Source organism: Epinephelus moara, chromosome 4, assembly GCF_006386435.1.
Source record: "Epinephelus moara isolate mb chromosome 4, YSFRI_EMoa_1.0, whole genome shotgun sequence".
In the NCBI taxonomy this organism is placed as follows: domain Eukaryota; kingdom Metazoa; phylum Chordata; class Actinopteri; order Perciformes; family Serranidae; genus Epinephelus; species Epinephelus moara.
The window spans coordinates 1435067-1451085 of record NC_065509.1 but is presented as its reverse complement, the minus strand read 5'-3'; the positions used below and the strand labels follow the sequence as shown (position 1 = coordinate 1451085).

Sequence of the window (16019 nt, the reverse complement as noted above, 5' to 3'; positions counted from 1 at the left end):
CCCAGTAGATATCTGCCCACTGTCCTTCAGCTGTGGGGGATGTGTCTGCAGATAACAACATTTGTGAAGATGAATGTAATGTACAGTTGACAATGAGTAGTTCACAGTGTACCCGTTTGGGAATGTCACTATCAGTCCGTCCGGGCTGCACAGGATGGAGGCTCCACACTTTAATAACACATCTCTGCCCAAAAGGTTAACAGGACATGCCATTGAGGAAACAAATGTGTGTGGAAATGTCTGATCTGCCTCCACACTTTAATAACACATCTCTGCCCAAAAGGTTACCAGGACATGCCATTGAGGAAACAAATGTGTGTGGAAATGTCTGATCTGCTTGGAGTATGGTAGTGGTGAGTGGTTTTGTGAGTGGCAGATTTTCTGATTGACCCGAGAACCCAGTTAATTCAACCGCTGATGATGACATGTGAGTAGCCGACACAGGGAGGTTTAATGTGGAATACTGTGACCCGTGTCTAGCATGAAAGGCAGTTCTTGATTCAGTACTTTCAGTCGCAGGTAGGGGTCTGCCAGCCCCTCCCGCGTAGGGGTTCTTGGGCCCCGTCAATATCCTTGGGAATCTTCCCAGGTCATCAGAGGATATTGACCCTGTGGAGCGACAGTGGCATTGGGTGCTTGATACCCATAATCTTGATAACCTCCCCTGGGCGGTCCCTGATACCCGCCCCTGGGGGGTCTGTTTCCGCCACCCCTGAGAGGTCTGAGCTGCCTGCCTCGCATCTGGATCATCCTGTCCTCCAACCACTCAGGGTCAGCATTACATGAGCAGGTCTGGTGTGGACAGCGTTCCTGCCAATGCGACGGGTCTCCACAATGGAAGCACCCCCCATCGCCCTGACCCCCTCTTGGGCTGCCACGATTCCCCCCCCTGCCTCTGAATCTTCCTGTACCACCTCGGGAGCCGCTCCAATGGGGAGGGCGAGGGTCTACCCACTCAGGGGTTGGAAAAAGATCTGGGCTAACTGTGGGTGATGGCTGAGGCTGCTGAATCATTTGATTGGTTGATTTTTTGTCTTTTTTCGCATCGTTCGTTTTACGACGTGCATCCTCCAATTGAAGTTTGAGCAGCTGAACCTGTGCTGAGTCTGTGTTTTCCTTATCTTCCGCCTGTTTAGCTCTGTGTTTTTTCATGTGGTGTGTGAGGTGTTTCTTCCACTGTTCAGTGGAACAGCCAGGAAGGTCAGGGTTGTTCTCTAATGATTCTTTTACCTTTGTGGGCAGTCCCTCTAACACGGCCTTTCTGAACAGGGTGGTTTGTAGGTCACAAGACCCTGGGTGTACTCGCACATCTACCCATGTGTTCTTACATCTGCTAAGAAATGTTGTGGCGTTTTCGTCAGGTTCGATGTGAAACGTGAGCGTGTGCATGGCGCCAGACGGAATGGGAAACTGTTGTCGCATGGCCCGACTGATAGCAGTGGCATGGTGGGCGAATGGCTCTTTATCTGTTAAGTTAACTGTTTTTGCCAACGTCTCAAGTGCAGTTAAATCCCAGCTGGAGAGCTGTTGTCCCAATAGCGCTCTCCAGTCCCCTAATGCTAATTTGTGACCCATGGTTTGTTTACAGAAACGCTCCATCCAGGGGCCTCCTCCCTGTAAGGGTGGGGGCATCTTATCTAGGATGCAGTGCATATCCGTAAAGGAGAAGGGTTGGTATACCTCTCCTCCTCCTGGGGTCTTTTCCAGGAGTGGCATGGCGAATGTTTTTGGCTTGTTCTTATTTTGTCGGAGATTATAAGGAGAACGTGGATGACCTGAACGTGAGCTCGCAGCACTGTGTGGCATTTTGATTGACTTCATTATTCCTGTTAGTCTTACAGCCCTCGTATCATAGTCGCCCTCAGAGTCTGAGCCTGACCATCCTTGACTTTCCTCATCCTCCATCTCCTCTATCTCAGAACACTCCTCTGGTTCTTCTATCCTTTCCTCATTTCTCCTTTCTCTGTTGCTTCTATCTGACCTCTCTCTTTGTGCCCTCAACTGAAACACTGCCTCTGCTAGTTGCCTCGGCTCCTCCTCCATTGCTTCCACTTTAGGGGTGCTGGAGGAAAGAGGGCTCTGTTTCATGCTTCTCTTGCTGTCTCTGCTCTCTATGCTGCGCACATCATCCTGCATGTCCCTACTCCTGTCTACAGATCTCAGAGTCTCCTGATGCACATTCTGCGCGCTCGCCACAATACTCATCACGTCCTGTCTCAATGCCTCCACCTGTACTATTCCCTGTCTTATTTCCTTCATCACTTCCTCTTTGGCCTTCACATACTCTTCTTCCCCTATCACATCTGTATTAAGCACACCGTCTTTAATCATCAACATTGGCATTTGCATATTCTTCCCTGAATATGGTGGGGGAATTGAAGCTGTGGGTGTTTGGGGTAGCTCAGGATACAACCTATTAGAGGTGGGCTCTGGTGGGGGTGAGGCTGGATCCGATGCAGGAGCAGACAGAGGTTGCTTATCTTTGTTTTGTTTTTTGTGACTTTTGTCTGTGTTTTTCCAATAGGCCATGGCTGTAACTGCCATCTGATGGAGCAGAGCTCGTTTGCGCTCCTTCATTTCTTTCTGATTTTTCCATTTTCTCTTTATAAATTTAGGTTCATTCTCCTTTTTAGCGTGTTCTTCCAAATCATTTCGTGCTTTTACTTCTGCTGCCTGCAATTTCTTTGTGACGTTTCCCGCCTCATCATCCCCAGGCAGCTCACCTTGTGCCTGTAATGCCTTCCACAACTCATCAAACTCCCTACCAACTTCCTGTCTCCGCTTATCCTCTACTCCTGACAACAGCTGTTTTCTAATTTCCCTAAACTGAGTTTTTACCAGCATGGGAGGGCAGCCTCCCTGCTCGCGATAGTCCCTGTCGAATTCGCCGATCATCACGTTTCTCTGTCCCTCTTCCGCTCTGACTTGTTTCTACCAGTAAGGTACTGCTGCACACAATAAAAAACAAAAACAAAACAAAACTGTACACAATGCTTTGTGCCACATGACCGCTCTACAATGCAGTCCACGCGGGCTTATTATTCAAAAAACAAAACTGTACACAATGCTTTGTGCCACGTGACCGCTCTACAATGCAGTCCATGCGGGCTTATTATTCCCTTTCTATCGCTGTGATTTCGCTGCTTAAGTTCCACCAGTTGCAGGCCGACACACCCAAGCTTCTACACCGCTCTCCTAGGAGGGTGCGGGATGCCTATGGCTCGGCGACAATTGGCTTCTATCTTAAGGCAAAATTACACAGCTTCCTCTTTTTCTTCCCCACAGAACATGACCACCGCTCAGGCACTGAGAGAGCAGGAATTTGAGTCACCTCTAATAGACAATACACAACTCTCTCGCCCCGTAAAATAGCTGGTTGTCGGTAAGCCACCCACACAACACTTTTCCCTTATTTAAAATACTGTTTTATTTACACTCCCAATATCAGGGTGGTTCTGCGGACCATTGAATAGATGTCTCAACATGAGCGATAGTATTCAGTGTTAGGGATCACATGGAAAACGCTCCCCTGCCCGCAGAACTCTGTAACCTCTTTTTTGTGTTGTAGCAATCTACACAAAGGTCTTTCAACCTCAGACAACCTGTGTCTTCAGACTATATTCTCAGCTGTCCAAGGAGCAACCTTATGGGTCCTCCCCGAGCTTATCCACCTCCAGACACTCGTCTTTTTCTTTTTTAGAGATTAGTTGGAAAACCTAGTCTCAGGGCTTTTCACCCGACTATGTTTCGTATTTAGGAGTCAAATTTATGATTTACTCCAGGGCCTTACACCCGACTATGTTTCATGTTTAGGAGTCAAATTTATGATTTGCTCCAAGGCCTTGCACCCTGTCCTGTCGAGGTGTTGACTATGTTTCGTATTTAGGAGTCAAATTTATGATTTGCTCCAGGGCCTTTCACCCTCTGCCCCGGGGCATTTCACTTTTGTGTTTTGTTTTAATTTTATTCCTTTACATTTTAGACTAGGAGACTTGAGTACAATGACAACACAAGTTTTAGCGTTTCCAATTGCAGAACTTCGATAAAACAGGCGTCTGCTTACCTTCTTTTTAGGCCGCGGCAAGTGTTGTCACGATACTGCTGTCCTCCGCTGTTGAATGTCTTTTGTCCCGTCTTCTTCTTCTCCGTCAGCCCCATCACGTCGGGGTCACCAAATTGATGGACTCAAGGCTCGTCCTACTCTCCAGTGTGCTATGTGTGAGCTCAGTCCTGCGTGTTCTTTAATGAAGCAATAGGAGAAGATATTCGGTCTCAGTTAATGTAGTTTATTAAGCAGTAAAGGAATAAAATTACAGAGCTCTGGGTCTCAACTTCACGTCCCTGACGAACAACAAAGGTGTGTCAGTTCACGAAGTCTGACCTCCTGTCCTTTCCCTGACCCAGTATATTTGAGCGTAACAGAGTGTCATTGTGCACGCAAGGCGTTGTCCTCTTCTCATTGGCAGTTCCACTTCCTCCTTCACCACACCACGCCCCTGCCTCGTGTTAATCTGACTCCTTCCCGCTGGCGGTGGGGGCGTGGTTCCTGTTTTGAAAGACAAGAGAACAACACAACTCCCTACACGTGCTGTACCTTACTATCTGTACATCACTTTCTATTCTTTTTACCATATATGAAACTAATTATCTAAGCATTGCGGTATGTGCTCCTCAGACTTCATGTCTCTTCCTCTCCTGTACTTCTCCACTTCTGCAAAGCAAACACATTCAGATCAGCTGAAATCATCTCAGTATTCTCATTGTTCACACATCTAAAACTTATATAGTGAAACACAACTTATAGTAAAACACATAAAATCATTCTATTCCCAACAATACTAACATTATGTTACAGCATACACAACCGATTGAGAGAGGAGTCAGAGTGATCGGTTTTCATCCCATTCACATGTGCAGCGCACACTTAATATCTGCTTAAACATAAACTATTCATGTCGTATGGATGTTTAAGGTATTGTATCATGTCTACCTCATTAGAAACTGGGCGGGTATTAAGAAGAATATTGGATTTCTCTGACACGCTAACTTTTTAGTGCTTTAGCTAATGTTAGCTTCCATAGCAAAACAAACAAGTGTGGTCCTCTTTGTAAGATTGGCTTTCTGTAACAATCATCCATCTCAACTGAATGAGAGCATACGGGTCGGCCAGTGTGGTCCCGTTGGTCAGTTTTATTTATTCAAGTAAGTAATTCAGAGTGAGTTATTCAGAGTGAGTGACCTGACATGGTGCATTGGTAAATTCAGTCTAACGCTCTACATTAAAATGAGAGCCCTGTTGGTGAAAGACACGGATCTTCATGTTTTTATTATGCAATGACTATGAGCTGCATTAATCACACTGTCAATGCGGTCGGTGCTTTTCTGTTCCGTCTCCACAGACGTTGCGGTGATGTGGATGATTGCACGCTAACATTCAGAATTAGTGGTCTGAGTTTACGTACAGTACAGTTTGTTCCACAGTGTGCTCTGGCACTTGAAAGAGTATATTGAATACAGCAATTGATTATGACTGCCATTGTCTTACACAAGCTAAAAGAACTCGCTAGCTAGCACTAGCTAATGTCTGTTAAGAGTTGTTTTGTATTTAGCTAAATCCCGCCCACAAAAAACGTCATACTCCATGCTGGTTACCAAAGGTGAAATTTTCTATGAGTATTTATCTGTCATAACATGGTTCTTTCAGTATATTTTCATATGTTGTGTTGTGTTAGATGACTGTGCATGTTAATCATGTTGTTGAGAGGAAGATCAGATGTTGTGCATGGCTGTGTTTGTCTCTGATTTGGAACCTAATTTTGGTAGATTTAAATGTTTAATGCAGAGATGTAGTCAGGGATGGGCATTATTTATATTAATTCTATTTAAAATATATATTGATATACACATACGTAGTTGTGTATTTTATATTGAGACAATTATTTGAGGGCTACTTGTTTTTTGTATCAAAATACGTTTTGCTGTAATTTTCCTGTCTCTGGATTTAGTGTCCATGTAACAGGTTACCATGTTAGATATTTCACACAATATTTACAGCACTGGATGACTTTATCCAGGAGGTATGGATAGAAATGATGCTGATTTAAACCTTGTGCTATTTTATTATATTTTCTTGAAAGCATTTAATTAAGATTGTCCATGTCACATTTGTGAGTACATTAAGAAATGCATTTTCTTTCATCTACAGATAGCCTTCTGACTTGTTTGTGTGATTGCAACCTTCTGAGATACACAGCTGCGGTTGACCTGCAATCATCTAAACATCATCTGTGATCCTGTGATCTACACTTTGTACACACCACACACAGATTCATTCATTCAGTCGTGAACACAGATAACCATGTGATCCACACATTTCTGATTTAACACATACACACGCATACACATGCAGGCACACATACACACATAGGCCTACAAACACATACACACACAAACACACACACTTCATTGTTTTTATAGGTGTCTGTCTACTGATTCCAAGGTAAGTTGAGGTAATTATGTATGTGAAGACTGACGCCAGATTTTGCATGGTAAACTATGGTTTTTGAGTGTTATTACCACACAGTTGAGTGATTTGCATGTTTTCTGTGTAAATGTTTAATGAATTTGTTTTGGTTGTTTGTGTAATTTTTAGATGCCCCGTGCAAAGTCCCACCGGCGTGCTCAGGCCTTGAAGAGGAGGATGGCGACGGCGCAGACTTGGACTCCCCTGCTGCCTGTCCCCGAGTTCCGTGCTCGTATGTATCAAATAACTGTTTTTACAGGCTTCAATGGTACCAATAAATGTTATTTAGAGATGTGTAAATCTTGTGCTGACATTTTTGAATTTTGATTTGTCTGAACTGGTTACCGCCATCGTGTGCGGAGATGGCCAACTTCAGAGCTGACCCAGCGCAGCTTCAAGTTGGTCACTCCAGCTCAGCATCCGGAGAAGCAGGTATGATTTCTGTCTCAATAATGAAGACAGTGATGATTGCTTGGTGTCATACTTGGTGTTTGTGTTCTAAAGCTATGTCTCTATTATTCCAGACTGTGTTTGTCATTGGAGACTCCCACCTGCGCTTCATGGTGGACGGGTTTGTGGCCATTCCAGAGGGCTGTCTGTCTTTTGGTTTTCTGTCTGTTCCAGGTGCGGACGCCAGTGAGCTGAGGACAGAGGTGCTGTGTGCTGGTGTCCCATGCACCCCGGATCTTGTGTGTGTGCTCGCCCCAAGCAACAACCTCACTGCCAGCAGGACCATCAGTGAGGCAGCGGACTTTGCTGCGCTCCTGACTGCCGTATGCAGTCGCTGGCCTAAGGTGTGTTTTTATGTATTTATTCTTTTTTTTTTTTGTTTTTGTTATTGTACTCACTGTTATCAGTATTTATTTGGTAGTTGTGAGCAGACTGTTCTGTTATGTGTTTGTTCAAGTAAATTCATGAAGAAATTGTTGTTTCTAGGTCTTTGTGTTGGACTTCCCTCCCCATCTGACCATGGACCTTGGCTTCCAAGAGCAGTTGCGTCAGGAATACCACCGTGTCGCAGTACGCATGGGTACGTTACAATTATGGTGATCAGCACAGTTATAATTGATATAATGTGTAATGCTACATAATTTATACAAGTGTAAATATTAGAAGGATTGATGATGTGTCTGTCATGTGTGTCAGGTCTCACCTATGTGTCTTTCAGGTGCACCTCAGTGACTCTGATGGCATGCCCATCCTGGTGCAGCTGCTGTGGAACGTGGCGTTCCTCCTGCTGGCACCCCCTCCGCCCGCGCCCCCGGTGTCTCCCAGGAGATCGCCGGGTGGCCGGGTGTCCCCCACTTTGGTCGTGACGGGGCACGTTCCTGTGATGCGTCAGAGAGACCTCTGCGAGTGGGCAGTGGTTGGACGGCAGGGCAAGGTAATGTGTTGCTTCAAGACAAATTGTGGTTTACAGTTGTGCAAACTTTGTTGTCCAAAAATGAAATCTAACCAAATTTGTTGGGTTTTTTTGTAAGACTGGAACGTCTTTGGTGGGACAGTCTGTCATCCCGTCCAACCCTGTGTGGTTCAGCAGTGGCATGTTGGATGCCATGGAGGAGGTTTCCCCTTCTTCTGGCTCTGGCTTCTCTGCTGATTTGCCAGCCAGCCAGGTAAGCTGTTTGGACATTGCGTCAATACTGTGTATGTCAAAACAGGAAGACAGTTTATATAGAGGTTTGTTCTCCTTCCAACAGACTTTCCGTGTGAAGCGCCGGCCAAGAGGTCTTGTCACAGAGGACGAAAGCGGAAGGTTGGTGTTTTGCTTATGTTTTTTTTAAGGATGTTAATGATGTGGATTTTCTTTATTTCTAAAACATATGCTGCATGAAAATGAGTGTTGCATTTTAATGGTTTTTGTTTCATATTCTCTCTTAATAGGATTCTGCAAAACCTGTGCCTGCCCATGTGACAGAGTCTACCTCCAAGTCCAGCCCAGCAGTCCAGGAGGTGTGTTTTATTTTAAATAAAATGCAATTTTGATGATTTTAGGAAGCAGTAACATGTTGTACTTTGTTGTATTATTTAGTAAACCCTTATACTTTGTTTTTGTGCCAGGTGCAGGTCACAGCCCAGCCGTCCGTGGAGGTGGTGGAGGAGGTTGCTGCAGCGTGCCTTGCCATGCCGATGGAGTCTGCCATCCAGGAGGGAACTTGGATGTCACAGAGGATCGGCACAGATAAGGATGTTTTTGTTCCTTTTGTTAGTGTTCCTGATGTTAGTGTAGTTGTTGTGGCAACAGAGGGTAGCAGAGGGTTTACGCTAGGGAAGGTTGTAAGGGGAACATTTCACCAGGGCGATGTGTGGTTTGTGTACGAAGGTCAGCAGTGTATGGCTATAGCTGTGGCCAGCTTAGCCAAACACACATTGTTGAGTGTGTTTTCATGGGATAAGTGTGTTGTGGATCGTGTGTCGGTTGTAGGTGATGAGATGTATACTGCTATGCGCAACCTGAAATCTTTTAGTCAAAAGTCTAAACTGCTGTCTGTTGGAAATTTGCCGCAGCAGTTCTTCATAGAGGACCAGTTGTTTAGCTTTAAGTATGGTAACACAGTGTTGGGTGAAGTAGGCGTAACTGAGGGTGAAAACATTAACAACGGTGTGTTATTCAGTCTGAAATGGACTGGAGACAATCTTCAGTCAGTATAGTACATGTATTATGACTCTGTGTGGGAGTAGTTTTGCCACCATTTGTGAAGATGGGCAGTTTGCTGTAGTGGACAGTCACTCGCGTAGTGATATTGGCTTGTTGCATAGCGATGGCAAAAGTGTGGTGTTGCAGTTTGCTTGTCTAGAGGATCTTTATCAATACATCTGTTGTTTAGAAGAAAGTCTCACCTGTAGGCAGAAAGTCTTTGAGCTGTGTGGTGTTTGTGTCAGTGAAAGTGAAAGCCCACTGCTGTCCGGTGTTTCTGTCAAGAGCTATATCACTGAGATGAGTACTGGTAAGGTGGCAGAGTGTAATGACATATCTGAGGCCAGCGTAAAACACATTTCTTCAGAAAATTGTGTGTCTGAGTGTGATGTTGATGGAGCTAGAATTCCAGCTGTGTCTTGCATTTCTGTTGGTACTACAGCCAGTCAGCTGAGCAGTGGTTCAGCAGTTGAATCAGCAGTTAATGATTGTAGAAAGCGAAAAAGGTCTTCTAGTACTAGTGTGTTGAAGAAGTTTAAGGCATTTGATGTTGGTGAGGTTAATGCAGATGTAGAATTTGTTAGTGCTGTCGCAAATGAGGAGCTGCTCTTCTGTCCTCTAAGTGTAAATGTCTCTAAATTGTTGTGTAGTAAGTTAAATATAGTATTCAAAAAGGTCAGTGGTTCGGTGTCCACAGAGGTGGGGTTGTTAGGGGTCCCGTGTTTAAATGACAGAATTGTGGCTGATGGTAACTGCTTCTTCAGAGCCATCTCTCAGGCTGTGAGTGGCTCACAGAAGCACCATTGCAAGATTAGGCTAACTGTGTGTAAAGAGTTACAAAACAATGCAGATAAGTATAGGAGTCTTCTGAGAAGTGAATACTCATCTGTCTCAGAGTATCTTAAGAAGTCCAAGATGAGAAATGTGACGACTTGGGCTACAGAGGTAGAAATCCAGGTCACAGCTGATTGGTTATCTGTGTGTACTTTTTATGGTGAACGTTGGTTGAAGTACAAGTGTCAGCAGAGTGTATTTATGTACAAAATGTAATGGGACAGCATTTTGACAACACTGTTTGTGTGCATAAGCCTGGACTTCAGACTTGTTATAGTTATTGTAAAGTTAGTGAAGTGTCAGGTTATAGTTTAAGGTCCAGTGTGACTGATGTTGTGAAAGGTGACAAGTTCGCAGTTGGAAGTAAGGAATATTCAGAGTCCAATGATGGTGTAGTTATTAAGTCTGTAATGTCAAAGTATATGAAGCAGAGAAAAAGGATACAGGAAAAAAAGAATACATTGCTTAGGGAGACACGTCAAGTTAAGTTTAGAAAGATGTATCAGGAAGATGTATTGTATAAAGAAAATGTTAAAACAAGGAACATTACAAAATATACAGAAGACATCCTGCACAGACAGAAGATTAAAATGAGGTGTAAAGCTCACAGTATGGTGAAATATACACACAATGTTGAGCACAGACAGAAGATTAAAGCCATTAGTAAAGGTAAGAGTATGGCTAAGTATAGAGAAAGCAATGATCACAGGATGCAAGTGAAACAGATGAGTGTTAGTAAATACAGACACAATGCTGAACATTGAGAAAGGGTTAAAAACCTGAGTGTAGGGAAATACAGAGAGAGTGCTGAACATAGAGAAAGGGTTAAAAACCTGAGTGTAGGGAAATACAGAGAGAATGCTGAACATCAAGAAAGGGTTAAAAACCTGAGTGTAGGGAAATACAGAGATAATGCTGAACATAGAGAAAGGGTTAAAAACCTGAGTGTAGGGAAATACAGAGATAATGCTGAACATCGAGAAAGGGTTAAAAACCTGAGTGTACAAAAATACACAGAGAGCGCTGAACATAGAAGGATAGTTATGAATAGTGTCAAATTGAGTAGGAAGCAGAGGATGGAGATGTCAGTAGACTTTGGTTTTGTTATGGAGGAGTTTTTGGCAAAAGTCAAGGATGGTCCAGATTTTGTGTGTTGTGTGTGTCATAGGTTGTTGTTTAGATATCAGGTGCAGAGCTGTGTAAGGGAAGTTTATGGTAAAAGTTTAGCTACATGTGGTATTGCAGACAGGTGCATTAGTGACAAGTACTTGCATAGATGTACTGATCAGTGTGTTGTTCCTTGCCAGTTGGTGTTGTGTAGAGGTCAGCTGTGGATTTGCCATACGTGTCATCGCAAGATTATTGCAGGTCAGATACCAGCTCAATGTTGGAGTAACAACTTGGAAGTTGATCCCATTCCACCAGAACTGGGATGTTTGAATAGTATAGAGCAGCATTTGATAGCTTTGCATATTCCTTTTATGAAAATGTTGGCATTACCTAAAGGGGGGCAAAATGGAGTGCATGGTCCAGTGACCTGTGTTCCTGCCAACATTACACAGACTAGTAATGTCTTGCCACGTTCAAGCATGGAAGGATCTTTGGTGCAGGTGAAATTAAAGCACAAGTTGACATATAAGGGACATTACAAGTACCAGTTTGTAGATACATTGCATGTAAAACAGGCGCTGGAATATTTAAAGAGGTTCAATATTCATTATACAAACATAGAGTATAATGAGGAGTGGATTAATGAATTTTTTAGGGAGGAAGATGAGAAGAGGGAAGAGGCTGGTTCAGCTAGTGAGGATGTAGCTGGTAGTGGATCACATAGTGAGAATGAGGCTAGTAAAGGAAATGAGGTTGCTGGTCAGGTTGTACTAGAGGCTGGTGTTGATGATATAGGAGAATCAGCAGACATAACACAAGATGAACTGTTACATGACAGACAGCAGCACTGCATGTTTCAGGACACATGTCTTATGCCTGTTGATATTGGTCAGGAAACATTAGATCAGTATTTTGATGATATTGTAAATATAGCACCTGCAGAGGGAAATAGTCCAGTTAGGATGCTTTCTGACCAGAGTAATGAAGCAAAAAGTTTCCCTGTGTTGTTTCCTTTGGGTGAAAAGACCTTCCATGACAGTCAATGTCATCAGTTGAGTCTGTCGCGTTATTTTAACAATAGGATTATGCACCGCGATGGTCGTTTTGCACGTAATGTTGAGTACATATTTTTTGCTCAGTACATGTCAGAGATTGATCGGGTGATGTCAAGTGTTTCTGTGGCATTGCGTAAAGGTAAGGGAGGTCAATGGTCAGAAAGGATTACGCAGAATATGTTGACAAACGAGGAGTCTCTAAAGCACTTGTTGCAGTTTGATGATGGCTTTCGATTTTTAAAACCTGTGACGGGGGAGTCCTGCATTCTGGCAGTCAGTGCAGAAGGACGTCATGGCCTGTGTGCAGCAGTTAGGGATTCCTACATGGTTTTGCTCATTTTCATGTGCAGATCTACGCGGGCAAAATCTCCTGACCAGCATCCTGAAGCAGGAAGGCAGAACACAAACAGTAGAAGATCTGGAGTGGGCAGACAGGTGCGAATTGTTGCATGGTAACCCAGTTACAGCAGCAAGGATGTTTGATTACAGATGGCATTGTTTTCTGAAAGAGGTTCTCATGTCTCCTGCTCAACCAATTGGCAAAATAATGGATTATTTTCATAGGGTTGAGTTTCAGCAGCGCGGTTCTCCTCATGTTCACTGTCTGTTTTGGATTGAGGGTGCTCCCCAAATTGATAAGAATACAGATGAGGAGGTTGTAGAGTTTATTGATAAGTACGTATCATGTGAGTTACCTTCAGATGATGATGCATTATTGGACATTGTGTCATCAGTGCAAACTCATTCAAAACGACATTCAAAGTCATGCAGGAAAAAGAAGACAGTATGTCGTTTTAATTTCCCAAAACCTGTTTCTGAGCGTACATTTATCTGTAAAGTAGAAGTACAAAAATGTACATGTGACAAGAAGGAGACAGAGGAGACAGGGGAGGTTCCTCAGTCAGAAGACAAACCGGTCTGTAGGTGTTTTGACAGCAATCACAAGATGAGAATAGAGGTGGCCAAGTCTATTTTGGAATCCGTTAAGAAAGCAGTGGAAAGTGAGTTGTATGGTAGTGTAGAGGAGTTGTTTATGAGAGTAGGCATTAATCAGGAGATCTTTGAAATGGCGTATAGGAGAATGGAAAAGACAACCAAGGTAGTTTATAAGAGAGGAGTAAATGAAGTTTGGGTAAATCAGTATAGCAAGCAGTTGTTGAAGTGTTGGAACGCTAATATTGACGTTAGCTTTGTAACTGATGCATACGCAGTTGTTCTATATATAATATCTTATATTACAAAAGCAGAGAGGGAAATTGGCCTGTTATTGAATAATGCCCAAAAAGAAGCACAAAAACAAGGAAATGTCTCTGCTAAGGAGGCATTGAAAAAGTTAGGCAGTGTGTATTTGCATAATAGAGACGTTAGCGCTCAGGAGGCAGTGTATAGGTTAACTAACTTGCATTTGAAGGAGTGCTCTAGGAAGGTTGTGTTTGTGCCAACAGGGAGTAATACAGTGAAGATGGGTTTACCCCTCAGTGTTTTAAAGCAGAGAGCATCTTCACATGATCTTAAAACAGAAGATTTGTGGATGACAAGCTTATTCAATAGATATAAGAACAGGCCTGACACTGACACATTTGAAAACATGTGTATGGCCACATTTGCTTCTGAATATCGTATCCTTTAAAAAATGAAAAGTCTGCAAACATGATACAATTGAAAAATGATTTGGGCTTTATTTTGAGGAGAACACGTACTCAATCTGCTGCTGTTAGATACATGCGTGTTAGTTTGGAAAAACATCCGGAGGCACATTTTCAGAGTTTGCTGCAGTTGTTCATTCCCTATAGAACTGACTCAGACCTCAAACCTGAAGGCTTTGAGCTGTTTGAACAGTTCCATAAGAGTGGAAGTGTGACGTTCAGTGATGGGTCAGTACATGTTGTTAAGGATGTGGTGAAAAATAATAGGGAGGAGTTTGATGTAGATTGCCCAGATTTTGAGCGTGCGCAGGAGATTGCTGCGCAGCTTGGTGTTGTTGAGGAGGATGCTTGGGGAGAGCTGTGTCCTGAACAGGAAGGTGAACGGCTTGAGTGTTTAGAGGAGAGAAGGCAACAGCAGGGATCTGAGATAGCAGAGGAACAGTTACAGGAATGTCTGGAAAATGTGCCAGATTTAGTTGTTGAAAGGAGACAGGTAGCACAGTTAGAGAGGAAGAGTAATGTGATGTGTAGAAATGAGGGCTTAGCTTTAGTTATGTCTCTGAATGAGAAACAAATGGCTGTGTTTTATAAGGTAAGACAATGGTGTTTGCAGAAGGTGATGGGTAAAAACCCAGAACCTCTGCATGTGTTTGTGACAGGTGGTGTAGGAACGGGGAAAAGTCATTTAATTAGGGCTATACAGTATGAAGCAGGGAGGCTGTTGTCTGTTGCTTTGTCATCAACCAGATGATATTTTTGTTTTATTAACCGCACCTACAGGCATAGCTGCATACAATTTAAATGCAGCAACAATTCATCAGACATTCAGTATTGGCATACATGCAAGTTTAACTTATATCCCTTTGGGTGAGGACAAACTAAACTCTTTACGAGCCAAATTAAGTCACCTCCAAATTGTAATGATAGATGAAATCAGTATGGTTGATCACAATCTGTTAGCATATGTTCATGGTAGGTTAAGGCAGGTGAAACAGACAGGCAACTTTTCCTCATTTGGTAATGTCAGTGTGATTGCTGTTGGAGACTTCTATCAGTTGCCTCCCGTTAAAGGGAAGCCTCTGTATAGTTGTCAGCTTGGTGTGGACCTGTGGTGTAGGTTTAGTATTGTGGAGTTGAAAACCATAGTTAGGCAGAAGGATAGTGTATTTGCATCGTTGCTGAACAGGTTGAGAGTGCGTTCAAAAGACACCCCTATATTAGCTAGTGATACTGAAGCCGTCTTATTTTAATATCAGGCAAACCAATGGCAGTGACAATATCTTTGCAGACTTATCTTAGCCAAACTAATAAGTGCTTAATTTGTAAAATTAGAAGTAGGGGAACGCTTTGGGCCTGTGAGAGAGCAGTGTTCCCCCACTCCCAAAAGTGGGGGAACACTTTTTTAAGCGGCACCCGAGCCGCCTCACTGCGCGACCCCGAATGGAATGGTCGTGACATCTTGTCACGGTACCAAAATTGGGAACTACTGTACGATACCAGTGAAAGTATCACTGTATCACTTCTACATACCTACAGCTACAGAAAGCATTCAAACATCAAAACGTTCAGCTCTGTAAGGATTTTCTGATGTTTGTGGCCATATGTTTGATATTTCGAAATAATTCACAATGACGACATAAGCTGGGGGCCGAAACAGGCACGAGTGCGAGGTCCCGCCCAACGCTGCTTGCAGCTTTAATTAGGGACCGAGCCTAGAGGCAGAGGACTGGTGGACGTGCTGACGTATTGCGGTAAGCGAGTTGCGTCATTTCCGGTGTTTCTGTGACAGCATCTCTGTACTGCTCTGGTGAATTCTACTAGCCTGCTTTCTGCTTTCTCACTTCAGTTTCTTTAACATCTAAACCCACACTAGTTCTGTTTAAGCACTTATAGCTCTCCTCCTTTTTACGACTTCCCTGCTAATCTCTTAGCTGTTGTTTGCATGTTACTAGCCTTGGTAGCTACATTAGCTTTACAGTTAACGATGGCTTCTCCCTCTGCTCTCTCTTGCTCGGTGTCCAAATGTTCAGTTATGCCTCTGCCTCCTGTAGCGACAGTGGTAATTGTAATAAGTGTAGCTTATTTGCTGCGTTGGAGGCGAGGCTTAGTGAATTAGAAGCGCGGCTCCGCACCATGGAAAACCGTTCAGTAGCTGCGGTAGTTAGCCAGCCCCCTATAGCCGGTGCGGAGCCACATAGCATAGCCTTAGCCTC

At 43.6% G+C, this 16019-nt stretch overlaps 1 protein-coding gene and 1 pseudogene across 1 annotated transcript; both read left to right on the top strand.

Moving 5' to 3' along the window:
- The first annotated feature begins 6515 nt into the window (after positions 1–6515).
- Positions 6516–7705, top strand: LOC126388599 (uncharacterized). The gene is made up of 6 exons (XM_050041797.1): positions 6516–6548; positions 6653–6755; positions 6864–6955; positions 7048–7317; positions 7460–7553; positions 7692–7705. Exons 1-6 carry the CDS (start codon positions 6516–6518, stop codon positions 7703–7705), a joined length of 606 nt encoding a protein of 201 aa, XP_049897754.1.
- A 10-nt stretch (positions 7706–7715) lies between these two features.
- Positions 7716–16019, top strand: part of LOC126388598 (uncharacterized) — a 31805-nt pseudogene continuing 23501 nt past the window's right edge.

Coding starts and splice junctions, on each gene's coding strand:
- LOC126388599 (XM_050041797.1), top strand. CDS start 6,516: ATGTATGTGAAGACTGACGCCAGATTTTGCATG. Junction 6,756..6,863: donor TGTCCCCGAGTTCCGTGCTC/GTATGTATCAAA, acceptor TTGTCTGAACTG/GTTACCGCCATCGTGTGCGG. Junction 6,956..7,047: donor CTCAGCATCCGGAGAAGCAG/GTATGATTTCTG, acceptor CTATTATTCCAG/ACTGTGTTTGTCATTGGAGA.